General features: G+C 33.6%; 1 protein-coding gene across 3 annotated transcripts in view; it reads left to right on the top strand.

Moving 5' to 3' along the window:
* Map4k5 (mitogen-activated protein kinase kinase kinase kinase 5) overlaps positions 1-24026 on the top strand; it is a 99050-nt gene that overhangs the window by 51250 nt on the left and 23774 nt on the right. For 2 of the 3 annotated variants that reach the window (XM_047539044.1, XM_047539042.1), the window contains 10 exons: positions 5212-5290; positions 13041-13099; positions 14177-14244; positions 15596-15638; positions 17458-17668; positions 18625-18722; positions 19043-19084; positions 19928-20012; positions 22046-22125; positions 22517-22577. In XM_047539044.1, the coding sequence (XP_047395000.1) occupies positions 5212-5290; positions 13041-13099; positions 14177-14244; positions 15596-15638; positions 17458-17668; positions 18625-18722; positions 19043-19084; positions 19928-20012; positions 22046-22125; positions 22517-22577 (826 nt within the window). The remainder of the gene's footprint in view (positions 1-5211; positions 5291-13040; positions 13100-14176; positions 14245-15595; positions 15639-17457; positions 17669-18624; positions 18723-19042; positions 19085-19927; positions 20013-22045; positions 22126-22516; positions 22578-24026) is intronic. The other variant, XM_047539043.1, reaches the window with a different exon arrangement.

Genomic DNA, 24026 nt, shown 5'->3' with positions numbered 1-24026 from the left:
GCAATTCTTGCTTTTTTTAAACCTGTGGTTTAATATACATAACATAACCTATTGATACTTTTCTTAATCCCAGTTCTTACTAGGATTAGTTTTTTTTTTTTCCTTTTTCAACCAGGGTTTATACATATATTGTAATATCAGATTGTACTCAAAAATGTAATTATTACTTGCTAATTAAAAAAAATTTTAAATGTTTTAAAGATGGAAGTGTTAACTACTCTGATTTGATCATATACTCTGTATACATCTATCAAATTATCATACTATACCCTATAAATTTACAGAATTAAAATAATCAAAAATAAAAATTTTTAAATACCTCTAAACCATTAATCTTTTCTTGCCTACTCTACATGTACAACACAGTATGGTTGGTAGATTTATTTTTCCCCTTACTTGAACTATCATTTGCAGACTTGGAATTAATGTGATCTCCTTTTATTTTCCTAGTTTTGTTGCCTGAAATTTTTAAGAGGTTAACTAGAGGTTTAAAGTCAGATATGCCCCCACATCCCAAAACGAAGAGTTGCTTTCCCTTCTCACTGGATCTCAGTTTCTGTAGTGAGAGTTTGATCTTCCTATAGGCCATATATTGACATCATCAGTTTCCTAGGAAATAAAGGTTTCAGGAACATTACTGTGGACAAAAAAAAGTTTAGCCACAGCACATGTGCATATTTATTTTTCACTAAAGAGACTCCTTAGAAATCCAGTTGGTCATTTTTGAAGTTTCTCTATTTATGCTTATCATTAACAGAATATAAATAATTTTTCAAATGTAAATTGAAATTCTCATTGGAAAATTTGTCCTTTCCAATACTTTTTCAAAGGTATCATTTCTTACGTATTTCATGTAGGGCCATCCATAATATGCTTACCTTCTCTGAAAATAATAAAGTTGTTTTGAATGTATTATATGTAACCACAACTTGTAAATCAGGAATGAGGGACTTACTGCTCATTGACAGTTACCTGTTTATGCCTATATATAACACAACTATTTTTTGCACTTGAGTTGTGTTATGGTTTGTTTGTTTCTCTGTATCTCTGAATCAGTCTGTTTATTTCTCTTTATGCCTTTATTACCCTTTATAACTATACCTTCAGTTTTGGCAAAATTACATAACTGAAGCTTGCATGTTGATTGATTCATTTATTAAAGGGAATTTTTTGTGTTCTTAACTTTTATATTTTATAAATATCATACTAATTACTAACATTCATTGGTACTCATCATGTGACAAATATTAGGACAATTTCCATGTTAACTTTTGTAATACTCAAAATTGTCCATAGTAGTAGGTAGTTATTAATGTTCTCATTTGTAAAATAAGGGACAAAGAAGTAATTTGCCCAAGATCATATAGCTTAAGTAGTGAAACCAGGACTTAGATCCAAGTGAACTACCTCTAAAGCCTGCTCTTTTACTTAATTTACACCATTATTTCTATATGATTGCTTAATAGAAATAGTCATTAGACAGTCTTTAAAAATGAGTCTTATGGGGTTGGGGTTGGGATTCAGTGATAAGAGCACTTGCCTAGCATGCATGAGGCCCTGGGTTCAATCCTCAGAACCACATGGAAATAAAATAAAGGTATTATATCCACCTAAAACTAAAACAAAATATTTAAAAAAATGAATCTTAGTTTCTTTCTGTATTGCCTAGTATGTAGTATTATCCTGTCATTTTGTAAGTACCTAATGAATATTTTGTTGAATGTTAAATTGACTGTAATTGAAAACAGTAAATAAACTAACCATATATAGATTTATTTTCCCTCTTACTTGAACTATCATTTGCAGACTTGGAATTAATAAAGAATAATTTAATTCCTTAAAGATTCAAAAAGTATTAAAATTTATGGCATCAATGTGAATTAGATATTCCTTGATTCCCCAATTAATCTCTCACTGATAATGTTAATATACAAACTCCTTTTACTTCCATACCACTTTGCTGGGCTTCCCAAATTCCTCCTAATTTCAGAATTCTCTTTGTCTATTTAATGATATTACCATTCTTTATAGTTCTTGAAATGCAAAGCCTTCTGATTAGTTGGGGCACAGTAGTGTATGAGACTACTATCCCTCTCCTCATGAAGCTTTTATGGTATGACCTCAGAGGAAATTCAGAAATACCAACATATAACGGTGTGATAACCTTTATGGACTGGGAAATATAGGGTATTATGAAGGCATTTTATAGGGACAGGAAAAAACTCACTGTAAAAGTGATATTTGTGCCGAAAATCTGAGGGGTAAATTGGAATTAGTGGAAGAGAGTAAGAATAAGTATGCTAAGCAGAGGAAATAATATCATATTTGAAAATCTGGTGATAAGAGAGAAGATGATGTATTTGAGGAACTAAAGTCAGCCTGGTTAGAGCAGAAAACAAGGAAGGAAATGGTGGAAACAAGTTGCAAAGGTAGACACTGATTATCTCAAACCATGTTAAAATTTTAGACTTTAGCCAAGGGCAGTTGGGTAAAGGAGTGGCATAACATGCGTGTGTTTAAAATATCTCTGAATTCAGAATGGTGACTCCATTACTGAACACTTCTTAAGAGACTATGGAAGTTATTCAGGATAGAGAGAATAATAGTTTAAATTATGGTAGTAGAGCAATGATGAAGAGAAATGGATTAATGCAGGAATTTTCTGAGAGCTGAGCATAGTGGCACAGACCTATGATCCCAGCAGCTGCAAAGGTTGAGACAGAAGGATCACAGTTCAAGGCCAACCTCAGCATCTTAGCCAGACCCTCAGCAGCTTAGCTGTATCAAAATAAAAAATAAAAATGTCTAGCAATGTAGCTCAGTGGTAAAAATGCATCTGGGTTCATTCCCCAGTACTAAGAAAGCAAAATAACTTTCTGAGTTGGTGATCAGAAATGAGAAAAGAATTACTACTGGATTTTGACTTGAATAGTTGGATGGATATAAACATTTACTGTGGTAGAATCACTAGAATAAAATAAGGTTAGGAAATAAAGATGAGTCCAATTTTACACAGAACAAGATGTTGATGTTGCACAAGACTCTGAAATAGAGAAGACTAGTAAAGAGTTAGATTCATGGTTGTAACCTAGGGAACAAAGTTTGGACTACAGATACAGATGTGAGAGTCATTGGATGTAGATATAGTAGATACTTTAAGGAGTAAATGTGATCACCCAACGGAACAAAATTAGAATGACAGTAGAAGAAAACTTAGAATAGAATCTGGAGAGTTCCTCCAAAATTTAAGGGTCAAGTAGGCACAAGAGATTGATAAGCAACACTGAAAGAAGGAGAGTTTCAGTGAACATCTGTCTAGTTGGGTTAAGGTAGTCTTTGGGTTTAGACGGTAGTGTTTAATGACTTCAGCAGGATAATTTGCAGACAGTGGAAGGGAAGCTGGATTGGAGAGTCTTGAAAGATAAGTATAGTAATTTATCAAATTTAGTTGTAAAGGAATGGGTGGGATAGAGCAGTAGCTGTAGGAGAATGAGTTGAAAAGGGCTAGATTGATTGATTGATTGTGGTTGGTTGGGGGATTGAACATGATTAAATGCTTATGAAAGGATCCAATAGAGATTAAAGATGCAACAGAAGCAAGATGAATAGTCATTGCCCCCAAAAAGGAAGCGGAGACTTGGATCTAGAATATGATGAAGGACTAGATCTTAGGTAAGGTAACACTTCTCTTGCCTTAGAGAGGAAGTTGATTGATAGTATAATTAGTAATTTCTGTTTTCTCTGAAGTCAATGGCAAGGGAAAAAAAGAAGAAAGGAAAATAGCTAGGTTTGAAGAGTTTGGAGAAGGTGTAGAATAGTAACTGAGGAGAATGGATTGTGAATTGGTTAAATGACTAGACAAGTGTCAAAAGGCCAGTGGGGCAAAGGGAATTTAGAATATTGGCAAGAGATTGCTTGAAATTTGGGATTATCGGGTATAAACTGGATAGGGAGACAAGTGAAGATAGGCAAGATGAAAGAGTGGTAGGTCAATGACCTTGATATTCCAGTGGGAACGTTAAACAAGTGTAATGAGTGCAAGAGAGAAAGTAAACTTGAAGGATCAGAGATTTGGAGTATATTGGGAATTCGTGCATCAGAGCTCATGCCAGGGCCCAGGTGGGATGTCAGGAGTAAAGAGTGCATTGAAGTACATAAGGATGTCCAATTCAGAACCTTGGATTCACTTCAGTTTTTGAACTCTTGGTTTGACTGTGGATCTTATGTGTCTTGAAGCAGAATGGAAAAAAACAAAAAACATACACTTTAAAGAACTATGAGTGAATAGGAATGAGTCATCAGAAATTTGGTAGATAGGGGTTGCTTCAAAAGCATAGCTTCTATGTAGCAGTAGCTTTTCCAAGAAGGTGGAAGTAGTAAGCTTTTTATTGGCCTTGCTACAGTATTCGGAATACTGTATCCAATGTTTCTCCCCTCCATTCTTCCTTGCACACCTATTAGATTACCCTTAAAGCTGACTCTGATAATGCCACTGCCTTCTGTAAAATCTTTTTTAAAACAAGAAAATCCCTTTACTAAGAAAATAAGGTTGAGAGCCCTCGCCTGGCATTCAGAGCCTTTCATAATCTGGCTCACCTCCAGTGGGCCTTCCCAGCTTTGTTATCTCTTAACCTGATCTTCACTGCAAACAAACAATAACCAACCCCCAACCCCTGCAAACACTTCAGTTTCCTTTTCTTTCTTGGATTACTTGGTTTATAGCTTTCTGTGGCCTAATGCTTCTCCCATATTGCTACACATCCAATGCCTACCTGTACTAGATCCCAGATTAGATTAAAGTTCTTCTGTGCAGTCCTTCTGTACTCCTTCAGTTCAGTATGGAAGCCATTTCTTCTTTCTCTAGGCTTTAATTATAACCTATTTATTTTATTAATAAATACCACTTACATTTTCTTTTTTGTAAATGTTTATATGTTTTATCTTCCTAGGCTATAAACTCTAAGGACAAGATTTGTATCTGATTTTCTCTGAATCCCTTTAGTATTTTACACAGTATAAACATGGACTAAGTGAATAAACTTTTAAAAGTGCCTTAGTGTTCATTGTGTTTGTTTTATGTTTGTCCTATAATTTCTTAGTAGATAATTGTATTTGTCAATAAGTGATCACTTAATTAAAAGTTAAAAGTTTAACCTTTTAACTTTATCATTGAAATTTTTTAAAGTGTGTATGTTATGTTTATATTCACAGCCCCATGCAATCATTCGTCATACCATTAGATCTACAAACAGGAATGCCAGAGCTGAACGGACAGCTTCAGAAATAAATTGTATGTGTTTGGTATACATTTTCCATTGGTGGTTTTGGAGGGTTGAGCTGGGTGTTCTTGTATTTTTTATTCAATAATAAAATCTCAGATTAATTGAGAATACATACTTTAACATATCAGAATTCCTCTGAAATATATGTTGCTATTCTGCCTTTGGTGGAATTGTGTTCATTTAAAATTTTTAATGTTTTTATTTTCTAATTATGAATATAATCTTGTCCATTGCAGGAAATTTGCAAGAAAAAATACAAAATTAACATTGCACACGATCGTATCACCCAGAGCCAAATCATAATTATTATTTTGCAAGCTTTTCTTCATATTTCTCCATGTATACTTTGTATATACATACATATACTTTATATGTATACTTTATATACATATATGCCTGAATTTATACTACATATAACATTTTGCTTAATATGGAAATATTTTCCATACATTAGCCTAGTCTTTTGACTATTATATCTAATGGTTTTATAATGTTTTATTACTTGGTTTATTGTAGTTAGTTCCCTGTTGTTGGGCATTGGTGGTGTTTTCAATTTTGAAAATACTTAAGAGGAAAGATTGATTTTTGTAATAAGTTAATCATTGAGAGATTAAAAATTTTATATCAATAATGTTTTTCATTTTAACTGTGCTAGTTCAGAGCAACAGGATGGAGAGGAATTTCAGCTATGGGTTTATTGACTTAAATGTGTACTGTTTCAAGAATTTTAAGTAGTTTAAGATATAAAATAAGACATGAAAAAATACAAATGGAATTGTAAACTGTAATGGAGAAAGACAATTCATTAAATATATTAGTTCTAATAGTAATTAGAATTATTGCAGAGGAATGGTTTGTTTGTTTCTATCTGAGGTGTTTTTTTTTTTAACACAAATATCTCTAACTTTTTAGATATAGATTTAGAAATCAAGGTCATAGGAGCATTAGAATATCTTTCCCATATCATTTGTTTCAATCAGGACTTTTCATAGTTGAACCAGTAATTTCAAGACTTGTTTTAGTGCCCAGATTGCTTTCTTATGTTGTTATACAATCTGAAGTGAGCCCTGTGGGCTTCAGATAGATACCTAGTAAAAAAAGTGGCAAAGTTGATATTTCTTTATAAAGTGTTCTTTACTTTACGCAGCTATACAGTATTTCATTAATGTAATTTAACTTATTTTATAGCCTTCAGGTTTTGTGTCATATTTAACCAGGCCTTCTTGATTCCAAGGTTACAAAAGAATTTTTGTATGGTTTCTTTGTTTATTTTTAGTTTCATTTTTTAAAATATTTCAATCTTTGGTATAAAGTATTTGCTAGAAGGCATAGTTTGGATTCAACTTTATTATATCCCTAGATGACTACTCATTTGTCTCAGTGCTATTTATTAAAAATTTCAATGTTTCTCCTCATGTATTCAGCATACCATCTTTATTATAAACTAAATTCCCAAGCATGTCTTGGGGACTGTCAGGCTTTTCCTGGAAATACTATTCTGTTGTAATTAATATATCTGTGTGCCAACATCATACTTTTGATAAATCTCTTGATAGTGTTCCTCCTCCTACTCCCTCCCCCACCACACACATCGTACACATACACACACTCTTTGTTGCTGTTGTCTTTTTTTTATATATATTTATTAGGTGAACATAATACCTTTATTTATTTTTTATATTTTTATGTGGTGCTGAGGATGGAACCCAGGGCCTCAAGCATGCTAGGCAAGCACTCTACCACTGAGCCTTTTCTTATGATATTTGGCTATTTTATTTTTTTACAAATAAAGAATCAACTAATCTATTTAAAACTTCAGGGGTTTTCCTGATACCTTATTAAATGTTTGCATTAACTTTGGGAAAATTGACATCTTCATGATATTGTCTTAATGAAAATAGACATTTTTCAGAGATAAGTTGAAGATCTAGTTCTTTGATAAGTGTCTAGAGTACTTATATCCTCAGAGTAAGCTCCATGTGCTTCACGTACCAGACAGAAGAGTCAAGGTCATTTTATTGATAATTTGTCTATAAATTTTCACAAGTTGTTTTCCATGTCTAGCAGAAATGTTTATAACTTTGCTCTTGCCTCTTTGATAGATACTATACATAACTAGTTAGTTCTAATCTGTTTTTATTTTAGTTTTTTTAATTGCTCATACCTTAAGTATACTGCATGGTGAATTTTTAAATATGTGTACACCTGTGTAACTTGTACCCATTATCTAAATCTCAAAAGGCTCTCATCCTCCTTCACAATTTTTACTTATGTCTTGTACTCTCCTGCCCTTCCTATACTCAGGCTAATCAGTATTCCAATATCTGTTACCATAGGTTACTTTTTATCTGATCTTGACCTTCAAACAACTGGGTTCACATGAATTTAGTTTCTTTTGTTCAACATTTTGTATATAGGAGTCATGCATGTGTAGCAATGGTTTATTATTTTCACTGTAGAGTAATACTCCATTGTATAATTATACCACAATTTATCCATTCTTCTGTTGACTGGCATTTGAGTTGTTTCCAGTTTTGGACTATTATGACTACTATAAGCATTCTTACTATGTATTTGTAGTCTATAAATAAATATTATGCACCTGGCCTAATTAGTCTAAGATCACAAGGGACAAATGTGTAGTCCAACAGAGTCAGGTTTATTGACTCCTATAGTAGGGAGAGTAAAGAAAGTACTTTCTCCATCTGGTTCAGATATTAGCCAAATTATCTGATTTTAAGAATTTGTCATGTAAAAGTCAATTCATTTTTGAATCTAATCATGTAGGGAACTGATCAGAGTCATTGGCACCAAAGGAAGATGGGAGGAAAGTAATCACATACAAACCCCACATTGGGTTTAAAATGTATGGTTTTAGCTGATTCGTGAATAAATTTCAGCCAAGTGTTGGACTCATACCATAAACTAAGGCTAAAAAGAGTGAACTCTACAGGTATCATAATTAAGAGTAATAAGTGTCAACAATTCAAAACCTTTCATTGTTGAAGAGGAAGTACTTGTAGCTAAGAAAAGAAGGTACATAAGGCAGTATGCAAGTTCAAAATGTGAGAGTCAGTGGCTCCAGTGCTCTTGTTCCATGGTCCTGAGCCAGATGCTCCACTCAATGTAGTCATCAGCTTAGAGCAGCAGACTTGCATGGAAGATGTCTTCTTTTTGTAGTTATTTGCTTCTGAAGGATCCCTTGTCATTTCCAGTTTGAGGTATCCTATGGGACAATCTTTCAGTGATCTAAGATGGATGGATGTCTCTATAATTGAGAGCTATGAATACAGGGATCAACACCCAGTTTTACCACTGTGTTCATTACTTAAAACAGCTGGCAGGATTCTATGCACTGATGTTGGAAGGCCGTTTTCCAGAAGACAGCTCTGAATTTTAAATCACATAAAGGTTGTCTCAGAGGAAATCCTTGGACATGTTTGATGTAACACTGTGTATACTAAATGACATTCAGCTATTAACCTGTAATAAATATAGAAAATAGTCAGAAGCAGGATTCTCAAACGTGTTGCATACTCATGTTTTGGTTTATTGAGTTAATGAGTTCCAGAGGAATTGACCTCACTGTCATCCACACAAAGGAAAAATCAAAATACTTTAGACTGAGGAAGTCTGAGAATTTTGGAAAGTTTATCTAACTTAAATCTGAAAATTCCATGGGTCCTTTTTATGTTATCCATAGAGTGAGAGTGAGAAGGTCATAAGATGTACTACTGTCTTATAAATCTCTAGATAACTATACTGAGTGTTTCCAATCCTAGAGAGAGACATTTCCCAGGGAGGAAGCACACTATAACAATCTTTTATTTTGTTTTTCCCATTATTTTTAAAATTAATTTATCTTTTAGTTGGCAGTGAACCTTTATTATTATTTATTTATTTATTTATATGTGGTACTGAGACTCTAACCCAGTGCCTTGCATGTGCTAGGCAAGCGCTCAACCACAGAGCCACAACCCCAGCCCTACCATTCTTAAAGTTGAGGTTTTTTGACAAGCTTTATCCATCCTAAAAATAGGATATGATTATCAAAAGAAATTTTGTTTACTGAAAAAAACATGAAAAATTACCTCAAGTATAATAGACTGATAAATTCTACATCATCATTTTATAAACTGCAGGTTACAACCCATTCCATGACATCAATTCAGATTTTTTAAAAACACTTTTATTTATTTACTTTTCATTGGTTTAAATCCTTGAAGGGTACAGTTTCACATGGATTCTGTGTCCAGTGGTCTGAGCAGGAAGCTTGATTGGGAACGTGACACAAACCATGCCATGTTTCCGTGGGCACAAGTTACCTTCCCCCAGAGTACCCTGATTTGGTTCAGATTGCTGCCAGGGAATCACTGTGTCATTTTTTGCTTTGTACACATATTCTTATCTCATGTCCAACTAGTATCAGTTTCATATAGGCATGTCTATGGGCATAGACAGTTATAAGTACTGTGTGCTCCCTTTGTTTCTGTAGAAACCCCTCTTACATCTACCAAAAATGGCCTCGTACCACAGCCTTCCAGACACAGATGACTTTTAGAAGTCCTGTTCCCAGTATACCTTCTCAGGCTATAAGATGGCAGAAGAGCCAGAATTTTAAAATATGTATGTATATGTAAGGCAATGTAGTTGAAAATTTTGTGATATTTGTTTGTTTCTTAATAATTTGACTGTGATGCATTTGATGCAGTTTTTGTATGTGTTGGTTCTACTTGGTATTCAGTTTCTTAGATCTGTGGGTTTGAATTTTTTATCGCTTTGGAAAATATTTGACTGCTCTTCAAAATTTCTACTCAAGTCTCTCTCCTCTGCTTCCAGGACTCTAGTTGTATAGTTAATTCACTCGTTTCACAAGGCACTGAAGCTTGTTCTTCCTCTGTGCCCCTCATATCTGCACATAAGGGGAATTTGTTTGTTCTGTGTAATTTCTGTTTCCCTGGTTTCAAGGTCATTGATCTTTTCCTCTGTAGTGTTCAGTCCACTGTGAAGTCCATCCAGTGAGGTTTTTTTCCATATATGGTATTTTTTAGTCTTGAGTCATACAAATGTATACAATGCATGTACATATATAATTTCTGTTTTTCTACCAAGATTGTCTTCTCACCTACTGTGTCTATTTTTTTTCTTAATCCTTGAACATATTTATAATAGAAGTTGTAAGTCCTTATTAATTTCATCATCTTCATCATCTCTGGATCTGTTTCTATTAATTTGAAAGGGTGTTGCCCTCTTCCTTTAAAGAATGAATTACCTAGGTCAACTTGATCCTTTTAAGGCTTACTAACTTTTTCTAGAGTATTCAGCAAGATCTTCCTGATACATCTCCACTAATGGTCCTCCTAGCTGTTTTCTAACATACTTTGCTTAGCTTGCTTTGCCCTTTGTATTCAGCCACAGATTTAAGGAGACCCCTTTGCAGATATCTAGTTCCTTTTTTGTGCAGCTTTCTTATTTTTAGTACTCTGCCCTTCTAATCATAGCCCCAAGTTTCAATCTTTGTTTCCCTACCCAGTGAGATTTAATCTTTTTGTTTGGACTCCACTTTTTTTGTGACACTGCTTTTAGAAGTATCCCCCACAAAAAGCCAGGGTTAATGTGTGGATCTTACCATGACCTATTTCCCTTCTTTCAAGGAACACATCTGTCTGTCATCCACTGTCCCAAAACAGTTGTTTCATATAATTTGTATACACAGACACAAACATGTGTACACACACACACACACACACACACACACACAATTTATGCTACACGTGTACTAGTTTATAGCATAAGAGTCAGTTTGAATGCTTCTACTTCATTATAGCTAGAACTGGATCATCTTTTAGAGATAAGTGAGGATATATATTGGAAAGCCTCCCCACCTTTGTCATGGGCCAAAGACACACCTAAAGGCACTACCAGGGTTTTGTTTTTTTAAAAAGTGTGTGGGGCTGTGGATATAGCTCAGTTGGTAGAGTGCTCGCCTCGCAAGCACAAAGCCCTGGGTTCAATCCCCAGCACCACCAAAAAAAAAAAGTGTGTGTCCAGCCTACCACACAGAACAAAAATTGGAGGCTCCAGCATTCTATGTGTAAGTTATGGCTATAATAATTTTAGGCTACTAATAAGGAATTTTTTTTTTAGGGATGCCTTTTATTAAGAAGTTTTAAGAATTCTTAGCCATTCTATTTAAATGAAATCTCATTTTTAATAACTGACATTTGTCTATTAGGATATAGTTGATATTTTACTATATCTTTAAATTATGAAGTTGATTTTTTTCTAGGAATTTGTGTAGTCTTTCAACTTATTAAAAAGTGATATTTTATTTCCATATTTATGCCTTTTATAATGGATCTTTATATCTGGGTATCTTCACATACTTGAATGCACTGTTCACTCCTGACATCGCACCTGGACCCTGGCATGAGCTCTGATATGTGAATTCCCACTATACTCCAAATCTCTGACCCTTTGAACTTACTCTCTCACTCCATGTGTTTAGTGTTCCCACTGGAATGTCAAGGTCACCACTCTCTCCTTGCTTGCCAGTTATGACCAAAAGAAAAATACTTTAGCTCATCCCTGTCTCAAAAGAATGAGTGGTTCTTTATGAATTATATTAGTAGTTCTTGAATTTAGATGTTTTAAAATTATATTAAGGAACCCATTAATAACCAAGGCCTTTTTCTTTTAGATTATCTTTAGAGTAGATGGTATTTTTATTCTAATCCTTTATGAAAAATCTTATGATATACTGTTTTTGCTTATGTAATGAATTATGTTAGTACTTTTAAAAAATTTTTTAGTTGTAGATAAACACAATAACTTTATTTTATTTATTTTTATGTGGTACTGAGGATCAGCCCTCAACTGTGGCTCAGTAGTAGATGAGCACTCTGCCACTGAGCCACAATTGCAGTCCCTATGTTTGTACTTTGTATTGTTTTTTTACAAATCTTGTTTTTAGGGTTAAGTTCTAGATTCTATTTGAAAGTGCTTTTTCAATACAGTTTTGTTTGCTAAGATTATGTTTTGAAATCTTGCATCTGTGATGCAAGTATAAACGTTGAAAAAAACTTTATTGACCTTTTAGTTACATTGGATTTTAGAATTTTTTAATTCTGTGTTATGAGTAGGTAATAAACCGTCCTTTTCCCTGTTTGGGAATATTTCATATAAAAGTGGTTACTCATTGAATATTTCTAAATAATTCTGAAATCAATCTAACCAGGACAAATAAAATACACAGTAAAAGATTTTAGATTCCTGAACATTATAACCTTTGATAGAAACCATTTGTTATGTTTAGATAATTTATAGATAATTTTTTTTGGTTCTTCTTTGCCATGAAGTTGTAGCTTAAATTAATCTCAAAATGGAATCAAAGTTTTTCTTTAGTCATCTAATGAAATTTTAAAACTTTCAATCAAGAATTAAACAGAGGGACTGGGGTTGTAGCTCAGTGGTAGAGCACTTGCCTAGCATATGTGAGGCACTGGGTTCTTTCCCCAGCACCACAGAAAAATAAATAAACAAAATAAAGGTAAAGGTTTACCTACAACTAAAAATATTTTTTTTAAAAAAAGAAACAGGTGGGAAGACCCTAGATTGTTACTTTCTTTCTTTTGGTAAGACTAAAGAGAAGAGGCTCCCTTCCTTCCCCCCTCCCACCAGGAAACAAACATCTCATTACATCTCCAAGATTAACCCTTAAGAGACTGAGTTTATAAATATCTTGTATATATTTTGCAGTTGACAAATTACAATTTGAACCTCCTCTGAGAAAAGAAACAGAAGCCCGAGATGAAATGGTAAGAATGATAACTTTTAAATTTCCAGAAAACTTGGAATTAGGCATACCATAAAAAACAAAGTCGTATCCTCTTTTAAGTATTTTATTTTGATAACATATTTCACAACTTTTTAAGAAGTTGATAATTGGTGCATTTTGAGTAGCTAAAACATACTACACTATTTCACTCATTTTGACTTCTGAGTCTTTTGAAGTATTTATGTGAAGCTATTAAACACTGACTTGGAAGTTTAGCTCAAAGTTCTTAGTACCTTTTTACTTATCAATTCTATTATATCTATAGTAAATATATTTTTACAATGCCCTAGTATTTTTTTTTAAGTTTTTTTTGTATGTGGGACTGGGGCTGTAACTCACTTTCCTGACATGCACAAGGCCCTGGGTTTGATCCCAGCACTGCCAAAAAGGAAAACAAAAGAAAAGATATTTGTTTATATGATTTCCTCTTTAACCAATGCTCTTGAGATGACTACTTAGTTAACCCTTTTCTTATCTAGACGGAAAGAATAAATAAAGCAAGATATTGTTAAAGTTGGCCTAAAGTTATCTTAATATGTACTTTATTTTCATCTTCTAGAACTACATTTTTTAGAATAACCGTCTTCTATTAATGGACCTCTTCATTATTAACATTTAGAAGAAATGTTCTTCCTGTGTGTTTCTCTAAGTCCTTAATTTCCATGCTAATAGAAAAAAGTGGTAGTACCAGTAAATAAATAATTTAATAATGTTATTTAGTTCTCCATGCTAATGGAGTAGTGATGCAAGTAATTCAAAGTTACTTTTTTGCTTTAGAATATACTAGCATATTGATAGAGGACTTGTCACATTTGAAGCTATCTTTAGTATGTTTATAAAATTTCTTAAGTTCATGTCAACTGATAATGAGTCACTGACCTAAATATGTCAAATGACAGAGCAAATCCAGCTGAAGATTTAGAAATTGATTGAATGCCAATACATTAACATTCATGACACTGGAGTTTTTCTTGAATCAAAATAATGATTAACATCTTTCAGTAATAAATAAGATGGTTAATATCTATAAAAGGAACTATATTTTTAATCTTCACAGGGAGTATCATCAGACCCAAACTTTATATTACAGTGGAATCCTTTTGTTGATGGTTCAAATACTGGCAAGTAAGTTATTTTCTAGTTAATAATTTTATTTTACTTAATTACATAAAACAGTATTTTTTCTTTTAAAAGTTGCTAATATGAAGCTTCTGACTTTTCTCTAATTACCAAAAACATCATGTATTTTATATTTTTATTTTGTTTTAATCAAAATGTACTATGTAGAGTGATAATATATTGAAAGATGAATCCCAAGATGTCATGGGAAAAAAATTACTGTGGTGGAAATCAGAAAGTCCCAGTTTCATCTCCTCAGTGTAGTTACTTCATAATTTAGACTGATGTCTTCTCTTGGCAATTAAGTGTGAGACGGCCTCGTTGTTGTTTGCTTATTGTGCATTGTACTTACCTAGAGAACTCTTTCAGAATACAGATTCTGGGTCTTATAGATCTGGGGTTGTCAAACTGCATAGCCTATGGGCCAAATCTGGCCTGCTGCCTATTTTTACACAACCCAGGAATGGTATTTACATTTTTAAATGGTTGAAAAAAAAATCAAATGAAGAATATTTTATCACATATGAAAATCATATGAAATCCTGATTTCAGTGTCCATAAATAAAGCTTTATCAGAACACAGCTTTCCTTGTTCATTCATTTTATGTATCATCTAGAACTGCTTTCATTCTTTATTAGCAGAGTTGCAGAGTTGCGACTACTTACCAAGCCTGTGACATTTACAATCTGACCCTTGACAGAAAAAATTTTCCATTATCTACTATAGAATATAACCTTCAAGACTAGAATCTGAAACTCCTGAAAGCTTCCCAGTTATTTGCAGTGACTAGATAAACATGTGTGACCACTGGGCTAGATCAGTACTTCTCAAACTTTGATTTACATATTGATCTGGAGATCTCATTAAAATACAGATTCTTATTCAATAGGTTGAAAGGGTTCATTTATAAAAGTTCTCAAGTGGTGCCATTATCACTGGTCTAAGTACCATACTTCAAGTAGTTTGATAATCTAGCCACTTAAATTTTATGGGTTCTAAAATTCTGAATTTTGTTGTTTTTGTTTTTTATTTTTTGTTTTGATGCTGGAGATTGAATTCAGGAACTTGTGTATGCTAAGCATGCTAGGGGTGAGCTGTACCCCTATCTTGAATTTATCATTTATTAGTAAGTTTAATTTAGTTTTTATACAAATTAAATATATCAAAGCATAACTATGAAGTAAAGACTTGACATCTTCTTTATTATATCTGTTTTATAACACTAGTACATTCTGACTGTATGAGGTGTTAGGTTTTCCTCATACTGTTTGTCTTTTAGTACATGTAAATAGTAGTGTTGTTATATGTTATGGTCATTTATCACCATCTAAATTGTATTTTTCATGTTTGTATTAGATCAACCTCAAAACGTGCAGTACCACCTCCCCTACCTCCTAAGGTGAGCTATTTAAGGACCTTGAACCCTAAATCTGTTTTAATAATTAAATTTAAAAAATAATTTTATTGACTTTGTTCAGAAGTTTCTTAAATATATTTTAGATGAATACAATTTTCTTCAGAAGGACATGAAAATGTAAAATATATAATAAAGAAGATTTCACAAGAAATAGATTTTTTTTAAAAATTTATCAGTACAATATAATTATACATAATAGTGGGATTCATTGTGATATATTCATATGTGCACATAATTTGGTCATTTTCATTCCCCAAAACTTTCCCTTTCTCTCCCCTTCTTCTACTGCTCTCACTAAGAAACAGAATATTTTAAACAAATATTAGAAAAAGAAAAAAAAATAGGTCAATGCTCATTTGAGAAAATACTTGACTGCATGGATGATTTATCATCCTCATTTATTACTGTAGTTTGACATTTCAGTAGTCATACTTCATTGAGTCATTTGTTCTTGTTTTCTACTATTAAATATTTTATGGCCTGTTTATATCATTTTTATTGGTTATAAAAATTTTATCAGTTTGGAGTTGAGCTGATTAAAAAATCACATGTTAAGTTCAGAGTTGTGTTGGGACAGTAGCTTAACTCTTGCTTTTTTTTTTTTTTTTTTTTATATTTATTTATTTTTTTTACGTTTACATAGGGTAATGATGTTTATTATATTTTTCCCCTCCCCCCCACCCCTCCCACCCCTCCCACCCCTCTTTTCCCTCTACACAGTCCTTCTTTCCTTCATTCTTACTGCTCTCCTTAGCCTAACTCTAAACCTAACCCTAAACCTAATGCTAGCCCCTCCCACCCCCCATTATATGTCCTCATCCGCTTATCAGCGAGATCATTTGTCCTTTAGTTTTTTGAGATTGGCTTATCTCACTTAGCATGATATTCTCCAATTTCGACCATTTGCCTACAAATGCCATAATTTTATCATTCTTCATTGCGGAGTAATATTCCATTGTATAAATATGCCACAGTTTCTTTATCCATTCATCAACTGAAGGGCATCTAGGTTGGTTCCACAATCTGGCTATGGTGAATTGAGCAGCAATGAACATTGATGTGGCTGTATCTCTGTAGTATGCTGATTTTAAGTCCTTTGGGTATAGGCCAAGGAGTGGGATAGCTGGGTCAAATGGTGTTTCCATTCCAAGCTTTCTGAGGAATCTCCACACTGCTTTCCAGTGTTCCTGGATAGGCAGAATTAATATCGTCAAAATGGCTATACTACCTAAAGTTCTATACAGATTCAATGCAATTCCAATTAAAATCCCAATGATGTACCTCGCAGAAATAGAGCAAGCAATTATGAAATTCATCTGGAAGAATAAAAAACCTAGAATAGCTAAAGCAATCCTCAGTAGCAAGAGCGAAGCAGGGGGTATTGCAATACCAGATCTTCAACTCTACTACAAAGCAATAGTAACAAAAACGGCATGGTATTGGTACCAAAATAGACAGGTAGATCAATGGTACAGAATAGAGGACATGGACACAAACCCAAATAAATACAATTTTCTCATACTAGACAAAGGTTCCAACAATATGCAATGGAGAAAAGATAGCCTCTTCAACAAATGGTGCTGGGAAAACTGGAAAACTATATGCAATAGAATGAAACTAAACCCCTATCTCTCACCCTACACAAAACTCAACTCTTGCTTACTTTGCTCATTTAGTGTAGCAAAATGAACTGTACACTAGGAAGAAAAGTACATCCCCTATCTCCTAAAATCTTCAACACCTAATAACTAAATTCTGTATCTAGATTTTTCACAGTACTTTTTTGTCTTCTAATTACTAGCCAAGGATAAACAGTTACCCTGAAGACAGCCTCCCAGATGAAGAAAAGTCATCAACTGTAAAACGTTGCCCTGATTCAGAGAACAGAGCTCCTCAAGTTCTCAGAAGACAGAGTAGCCCAAGTTGTGGTCCTGTAGCAGAGTCTTCCTCTATGGGTATGGCTAGCAGTGTCAGCAGCCCTCCAGTGCATACGGCTAGATACTGTCATCTGGGTAAATAAATCAAAGTGGAAAGAAAGCCACATTGTTCCTGTTTTAAAGAATTATCTTTTTTTCTTTAGTCAGTCCTATTACAATTTAAAGCTTTATTAAGTCCTTTAATTCAATATAGATGGTCTATAAATAAATTCTGTCTACTTCAACCCTAATTTGAACCCTTATTAAATATTATAGGACCTAGCAAGGTATGCTGGTGCACACCTGTAACCCCTGTGACTAGGGAGGCTAAGGCAGGAGGCCAGCCTTGGTAACTTAGTGAAACCCTGTCTCAAAATTTAAAAAATAAATAAATACTATAGGACCTAGAGGATGAATACTTGTTCCTGCCCTCCTGGAGATTAGGGACTGTGGCAGAAGTTATACCTATGTACACATAATATTAGAAAAGATAGCTTGTATGAGAGTCTCCTAAAATAATAACTGTCTAATAGAATACCTGAGGTTTCTGAGAGAGGTAAGGATGGAGAAGAGAGAACATAGTAAAGGGCTTGATGAGCCTTCAGTGGGTGAAGCCAGTGCTGACAGGCATTTATGCAAAATAAGAAAGAAGAGTAAATGCACTGAAGCAGGAAATCCTGACAATTGTGTCTTTAAGTACACTCCACTATTGAGAAAGTGTGATATTTAAAGAGAAGGTAGGAACTGAAAATGTAGTAAAGTTCAATTGGGAAAGGCCTTGAATATCAGTATCAGTACATTAGGTTTCTTTTTCCCCCACACTATGGAAAGACGTTCATCATTTTCATAGGTTAAGAGCACAGCTAAAGATACAGTGCAACAACTGCAGAATCTAGAGAAAGGGACCCAAAATAACTCATCCGACAGTAGAAAATATTCTCCCATAAGAATCACCAAAGGGGAAGACAAGCTATGGGAGAAAGGACAAATTGTTTTTCAGAGGGTGTATTTATTTGTGTGGTCATTCAACTTTTAACCATGATTCTCTTTAGGAAATGGTGATGGTGTTTCAAAACTGATTAGTGAAAATACAGAAGGATCAGCACAAGCACCACAGTTACCACGAAAAAAGGACAAGCGAGACTTCCCTGTAGGTACAATAGGCATTTAGCAATTAATCGTAACTAATACTGTGTTTATCATGAAAGGGGAGGAGTCTGTTTAATTTAAGAATTTGTGTATGCAGATTAGAATGGGATGGTATATGCCTGTTGTCCCAGCTACTTGGGAGGCTGACATAGGAGGATTGCTGGAGCCCAGGAGTTCAGAGCCATCCTGAGCAATATAGCAAGTCCTCATCTCTCTGAAAGAAAAAAAAATTCAAATAACTGAATATCTGAATGGATCAAGTTTTAATTTTGTTTTGAGGCTCAGGAGGTCTTATGGTATTAAAAATTATTTTTTCCACAGAAACCAACCATCAATGGTCTACCACCCACCCCAAAAGTGCTGGTAAGGAATATTTTTATATGACCTATTTGTCATTTTTTAATCTCTTTAGAATCAGCAGAAGTAGATTTGCTATAGGGCATGTTATAGTGAGCCATTAAAATTAATAATATAATAAAATATAAAGGTATTAGATGCATTTGGATAGTTCGTGGATCAAATCATGTTCCCTACTGAGTGAATTGGTTAGAATTTAGAGAGAATTTCTCATTTTATAATACTGGCACTTGGGTTCTCAGATTAACCTGAAAAGAACAATTTAATTTTAGTGTGATGTTAATAGGACTGTGTGCTCTTGCTTATGTGGCTTAAATATCTTTCTACCCCTGAAGCCATTTTCACATTGGCCTATGTACAGTAAACTTATGTTTACACTTGTTCTCAACCTGTGTGGTAGTTTAACCAGTCATGTGAATGGGATGCTTTATAAATTGTACATTTTTATTCAGTAAAGGTCTGATATGTAAATATTAGTCTTTTCGTCATTATGATCATTCTGGAATTATACTGCCATTATAATCACTGTAATGTTACTGAATACAGTTGTCCATTGTGTCACATTTGTAATTGTTAGTCCTAAAGGAAAGTATAACTTAAAATTCCTAGATCACTGACACATGTAGATATTTGGTAAATTTGCTATTTTTGCCCTAAAATAGTAGATTATAAAAGGGAAGAATATGAGACTCTCTTGGTAGAATGGGTTAAATTATGTTAAAATATGTGTTTTGGTTTTGAGGTAAAACCACATGTATATGAAATAAGTTTAACATTTCATAATGACTTTTCTAACAATATTTAAAATTATATAATCAAATAATACAATATTTCTTTCTTGTAAATAAGATGGGAGCATGTTTTTCAAAAGTTTTTGATGGCTGCCCTTTGAAAATTAATTGTGCAACATCCTGGATACATCCTGATACAAAAGGTAAAACTAGTGAATATTATGCATCTCCAATAAACTATTTATTATAGGAATAGATCTTTATAATCGGTGAACTGAGATTGTTACTCTAAAAATACAATCTTAGAGAATAGAATAAATGGTATAGGAACCTGTGACAACCTAAATAGATAATTAGGGTTTCGGTTTAATACATTAAATCTTAAGAGTGTGTAGGAACCATTCTTGATTAAAGGAGACTAGAGATATCAAAATTGATGCATCCTTAATTTGGAATTTTACTGTAAAAGGACAGTACTGTAAAAGGACAATTTATATTCTCAACCCGTAATAATTATAGAGTAGGACAGTATTGTTTCCTGTGAAATATTCTCTGGGTAAATACAACTTGTTAAAAAAAATACATACTGGAATATTTAGGTGCAAAGGGACTTTGTGCTTACCTTATCTGAAATTGCTCAGAAAACAAAATGCACATAGGGGAGAGAGAATGAAAAGATGAAGTGTAAGTGGTAATGTTCAGAGTTTGGGGAATCTGTGTTAAGGTATTCAGGAATTCTTTATACTATTACAGCTTTTCTGTAAGTCTGAAATGATGTCAAAATACTTATTTTTCTTAATTTAGACTATATTTTTAAAGTGAGGAAGCATAATATGTACAGGCAAAAATGTGTAATCAAATAGTCTGAGTTTGAATTGCAGCTCTCATTACCAGGGGACTTGGAAAACAAGCTTAACACCCTTGGTTCTCATTGTAATCATTTGTAATATGAGTTCCCTTAATGCTCACCTTGAAAGAAAGGAAAGCACCTACTGAGTATATGGCAATTAGCAAACAGGAGTAGGCAGTAAAAGGGGTACAGGAAATGTTTATTTTAATTGCTTTGAAATGATCTGCTTTAAATGCCACTGTTAGAAAGTATAAGAAAAGTTTTTCAATAGTAAGGAAATTTTTTTGTGTTTGAAACTTTGTGTTTGGTATAATTTCAGACTTACAGAAAAGTTACAAAAATAGAACAAGAAACTACTATATATATATATATGCTCAAAATCATCAGTTGTTTCACATTTTGCCCTATTCCTTTTACCATTTTCTATCTATATATTCATTTCTCCCCTAAATTCTTGAGAATAATTTGGAGAATAATGCTCCTCTGCTTCAGTGTATTTCCTAGCATCAAGAATCATCACTTGGGCTAGGGGTTTAGCTCAGCAGTTGAGCACTTGTCTAAGGATGCCCAAGGCTCTGGGTCCAATCCCCAGCACCATGGAAAAGAAATCATCTCTTAGATAATACAGTGCAATGATAAAGATCAGGGAACTTGTCACTGACTTTTCTATCCAAAGTCCATGTTTAAATTTTATTTTCCCAATAGTGTTTTCCTTAGTCTCTACCCCATTTTTATTTCCCCAGTCCAACATTTAATTCAAGATTGCATGTTACATTTAATCAGTTGGCACTTATAAATTCTAATTTCATTCAGTGAAATAGGATTCATCACTATTATTTATTTTCACACTTAAATTGTCCTAAAGTTTTTGTTTAAAGTGTCCTAATCATTTTTTGAGCACTTCTTTACTTTCTGGCACTGCAGGATTCCTAGGTTCATCTTATACTTTCCCTTCCCCAGACTAGGACTCAGACTTTTTCTCCAAGAAACCCTGACTCTTTTTAGTAGAAACAGTATTTAGAAACCAAGATCTGAATTCTTGGTGTGCTCATTGTAGTGTGTCATGATTTATAATTTATACTTAATGCAGTTTTCCCGTTTACGTGTATTTGAAGTTTCTTACAAAAATGGTTACTATAACAGAAAATGTTAAATATAAAAATGACATTGAAGGGATTATGTAGTAAGATAAATTCAGAATGAGTTTGTATAACAAAATTTATCTTAAAAAATAAGAACAGTGTTGAGGAAAGAAGGTGGCATGATTTTTAAAAAGTAATTTGGGTGGGTGGTTGGCTGTCTCTTAATATCATTACAACATAAAACTATTACTTTAGTAAATTATTTCAGAAAATGATAATGAACATAATTTATGAACTGTTTTAGATCAGTACATTATTTTTGGAACTGAAGATGGTATTTACACATTGAATCTCAATGAACTACATGAGGCAACTATGGAACAGGTAATGAGGTATTTTAACTCAAAAAATTAGTTTGGACAAATTGAATAAAAGAAGTATCTTAATTTTTTATCAATTTTATGGGCTCCAATTCTAATTTTTATGATTTAAATATTTAAAAGGTTGACATTGGACCCTTAACATGTTCTTGTTGATTTTTTTTCCTAAAATTTTGGTAACTCACTGAAAGATAGAAAATAGTTATTTTTATAGAACTGATTTATTTGGTTTGTGTGGTGCTAGGGATCAAACTCAGGGCCTTCCACATTCTAGGCAAGCGCTCTACCACTGAGCTGCATCTCTAGCAGTACTAGTTTAGAATGTTGGAATTTGAAGGTTAGGGGATAAGAAAATAAAAATTACATGACTTATCTTTCTCTCTCTCTCTTTTTAGTTATTTCCACGGAAGTGCACTTGGCTGTATGTTATCAATAATACTTTGATGTCATTATCAGGTATGTATTTGACAATAAAGAATAAACCATAGGTGAGCAGACAAATTAAATTTTAGTATATACTATATCAAAATGTTATTTATGATTTTATGTAACTGTATCATAATAACTTTAGAACTTGGAGATGTTTTCTTCCAAGACCACCCAAGCTTCTAAATACCTGAGGGCTGGGTAGCACATTGAGTATCACCTGTGGCCATTCCATTCCACATAGCCTCCCCATCCATTGAATAGTTTTTTTTTTTAATATTTTAATTGTAGATGGACACAATACCCTTATTTTATTTTACTCATTTTTCTGTGGTACTAAGGATCAAACCCAGTGCCTCACACATGCCAGTCAAGTGCATCACCACTGAACTACAACCCCAGCCATTGGATATTAACAATTGAATGACAGGAAGTAGATTGAACTATTCTTTGTGAACTGCAGCAAGTCACCTACCTTCTTAGCCTCAGTTTTTTTTAAATTATTTTATTTTTTACAGACTGCATTTTGATTCCTTGTACACAAATGGGGTACATTTTTTGTTTTTATGGTTGTGCACGATTTAGATTCATACCATTTATGTAATCATACATGTGCATAGGGTAATGATGTCTGTCTCATTCCACCATTTTTCATACCACCCTCCCTGTCATTTTCTTCTCCATAAAGTTCTTCCATTCTTTTCTCACTCCCCACCCCTCCACCCCCATTATATATCATCATCCACTTATCTGGGAAAACATTTGGCCTTTGGTTTTTGGGGATTGGCTTATACAAATTAAAACAACTCTAAGATTTCATCTTACTCCAATTAGAATGGCTATTATCAAGAACACAAACAATAATAGATGTTGGCGTGGATGTGGGGAAAAAGGCACACTTTTACATTGCTGGTGGAGTTGCAAATTGGTGCAGCCACTCTGGGAAGCAGTGTGGAGCATCCTTAGAAAACTTGGAATGGACCCACCTTTTGATCCAGTTATCCCACTCCTCAGTTTATACCCAGGGCCTTAAAATCAGCGTACTGCAGTAATGCAGCCACATCAATGTTTATAGCAGCTCAATTCACAATAGCAAGATTGTGGAACCAACCAAGATGCCCTTCAACAGATAAATGGATAAAGAAACTGTGGTATATATACACAATGGAATATTATTCAGCCATAAAAAAGAATAATATTATGGCATTTGCAGATAAATGGATGGAATTGGAAAATATCAGTTTTGTTATTTGTCAAATGAGGGTGATGGGGTAGTAACTGTTTGTTTATTTATTTGTTTATTTATTTTGGTTGTTGATGGACCTTTATTTTGTTCATTTATTTGCTGAGGATCAAACCCAGTGCCTCACACATGCTAGGCAAGTGCTCTACCACTGAGCCACAACCCCAGCCCCCAGTAACAGTTTTTTTAGTTTATTGTGAGGGTTAAACGAATTGAAATCCAAAGTGCTTAAACTG

This window comes from Sciurus carolinensis, chromosome 2 (assembly GCF_902686445.1).
Source record: "Sciurus carolinensis chromosome 2, mSciCar1.2, whole genome shotgun sequence".
NCBI lineage: Eukaryota > Metazoa > Chordata > Mammalia > Rodentia > Sciuridae > Sciurus > Sciurus carolinensis.
This window is presented reverse-complemented; position numbering and strand designations above follow the sequence as displayed.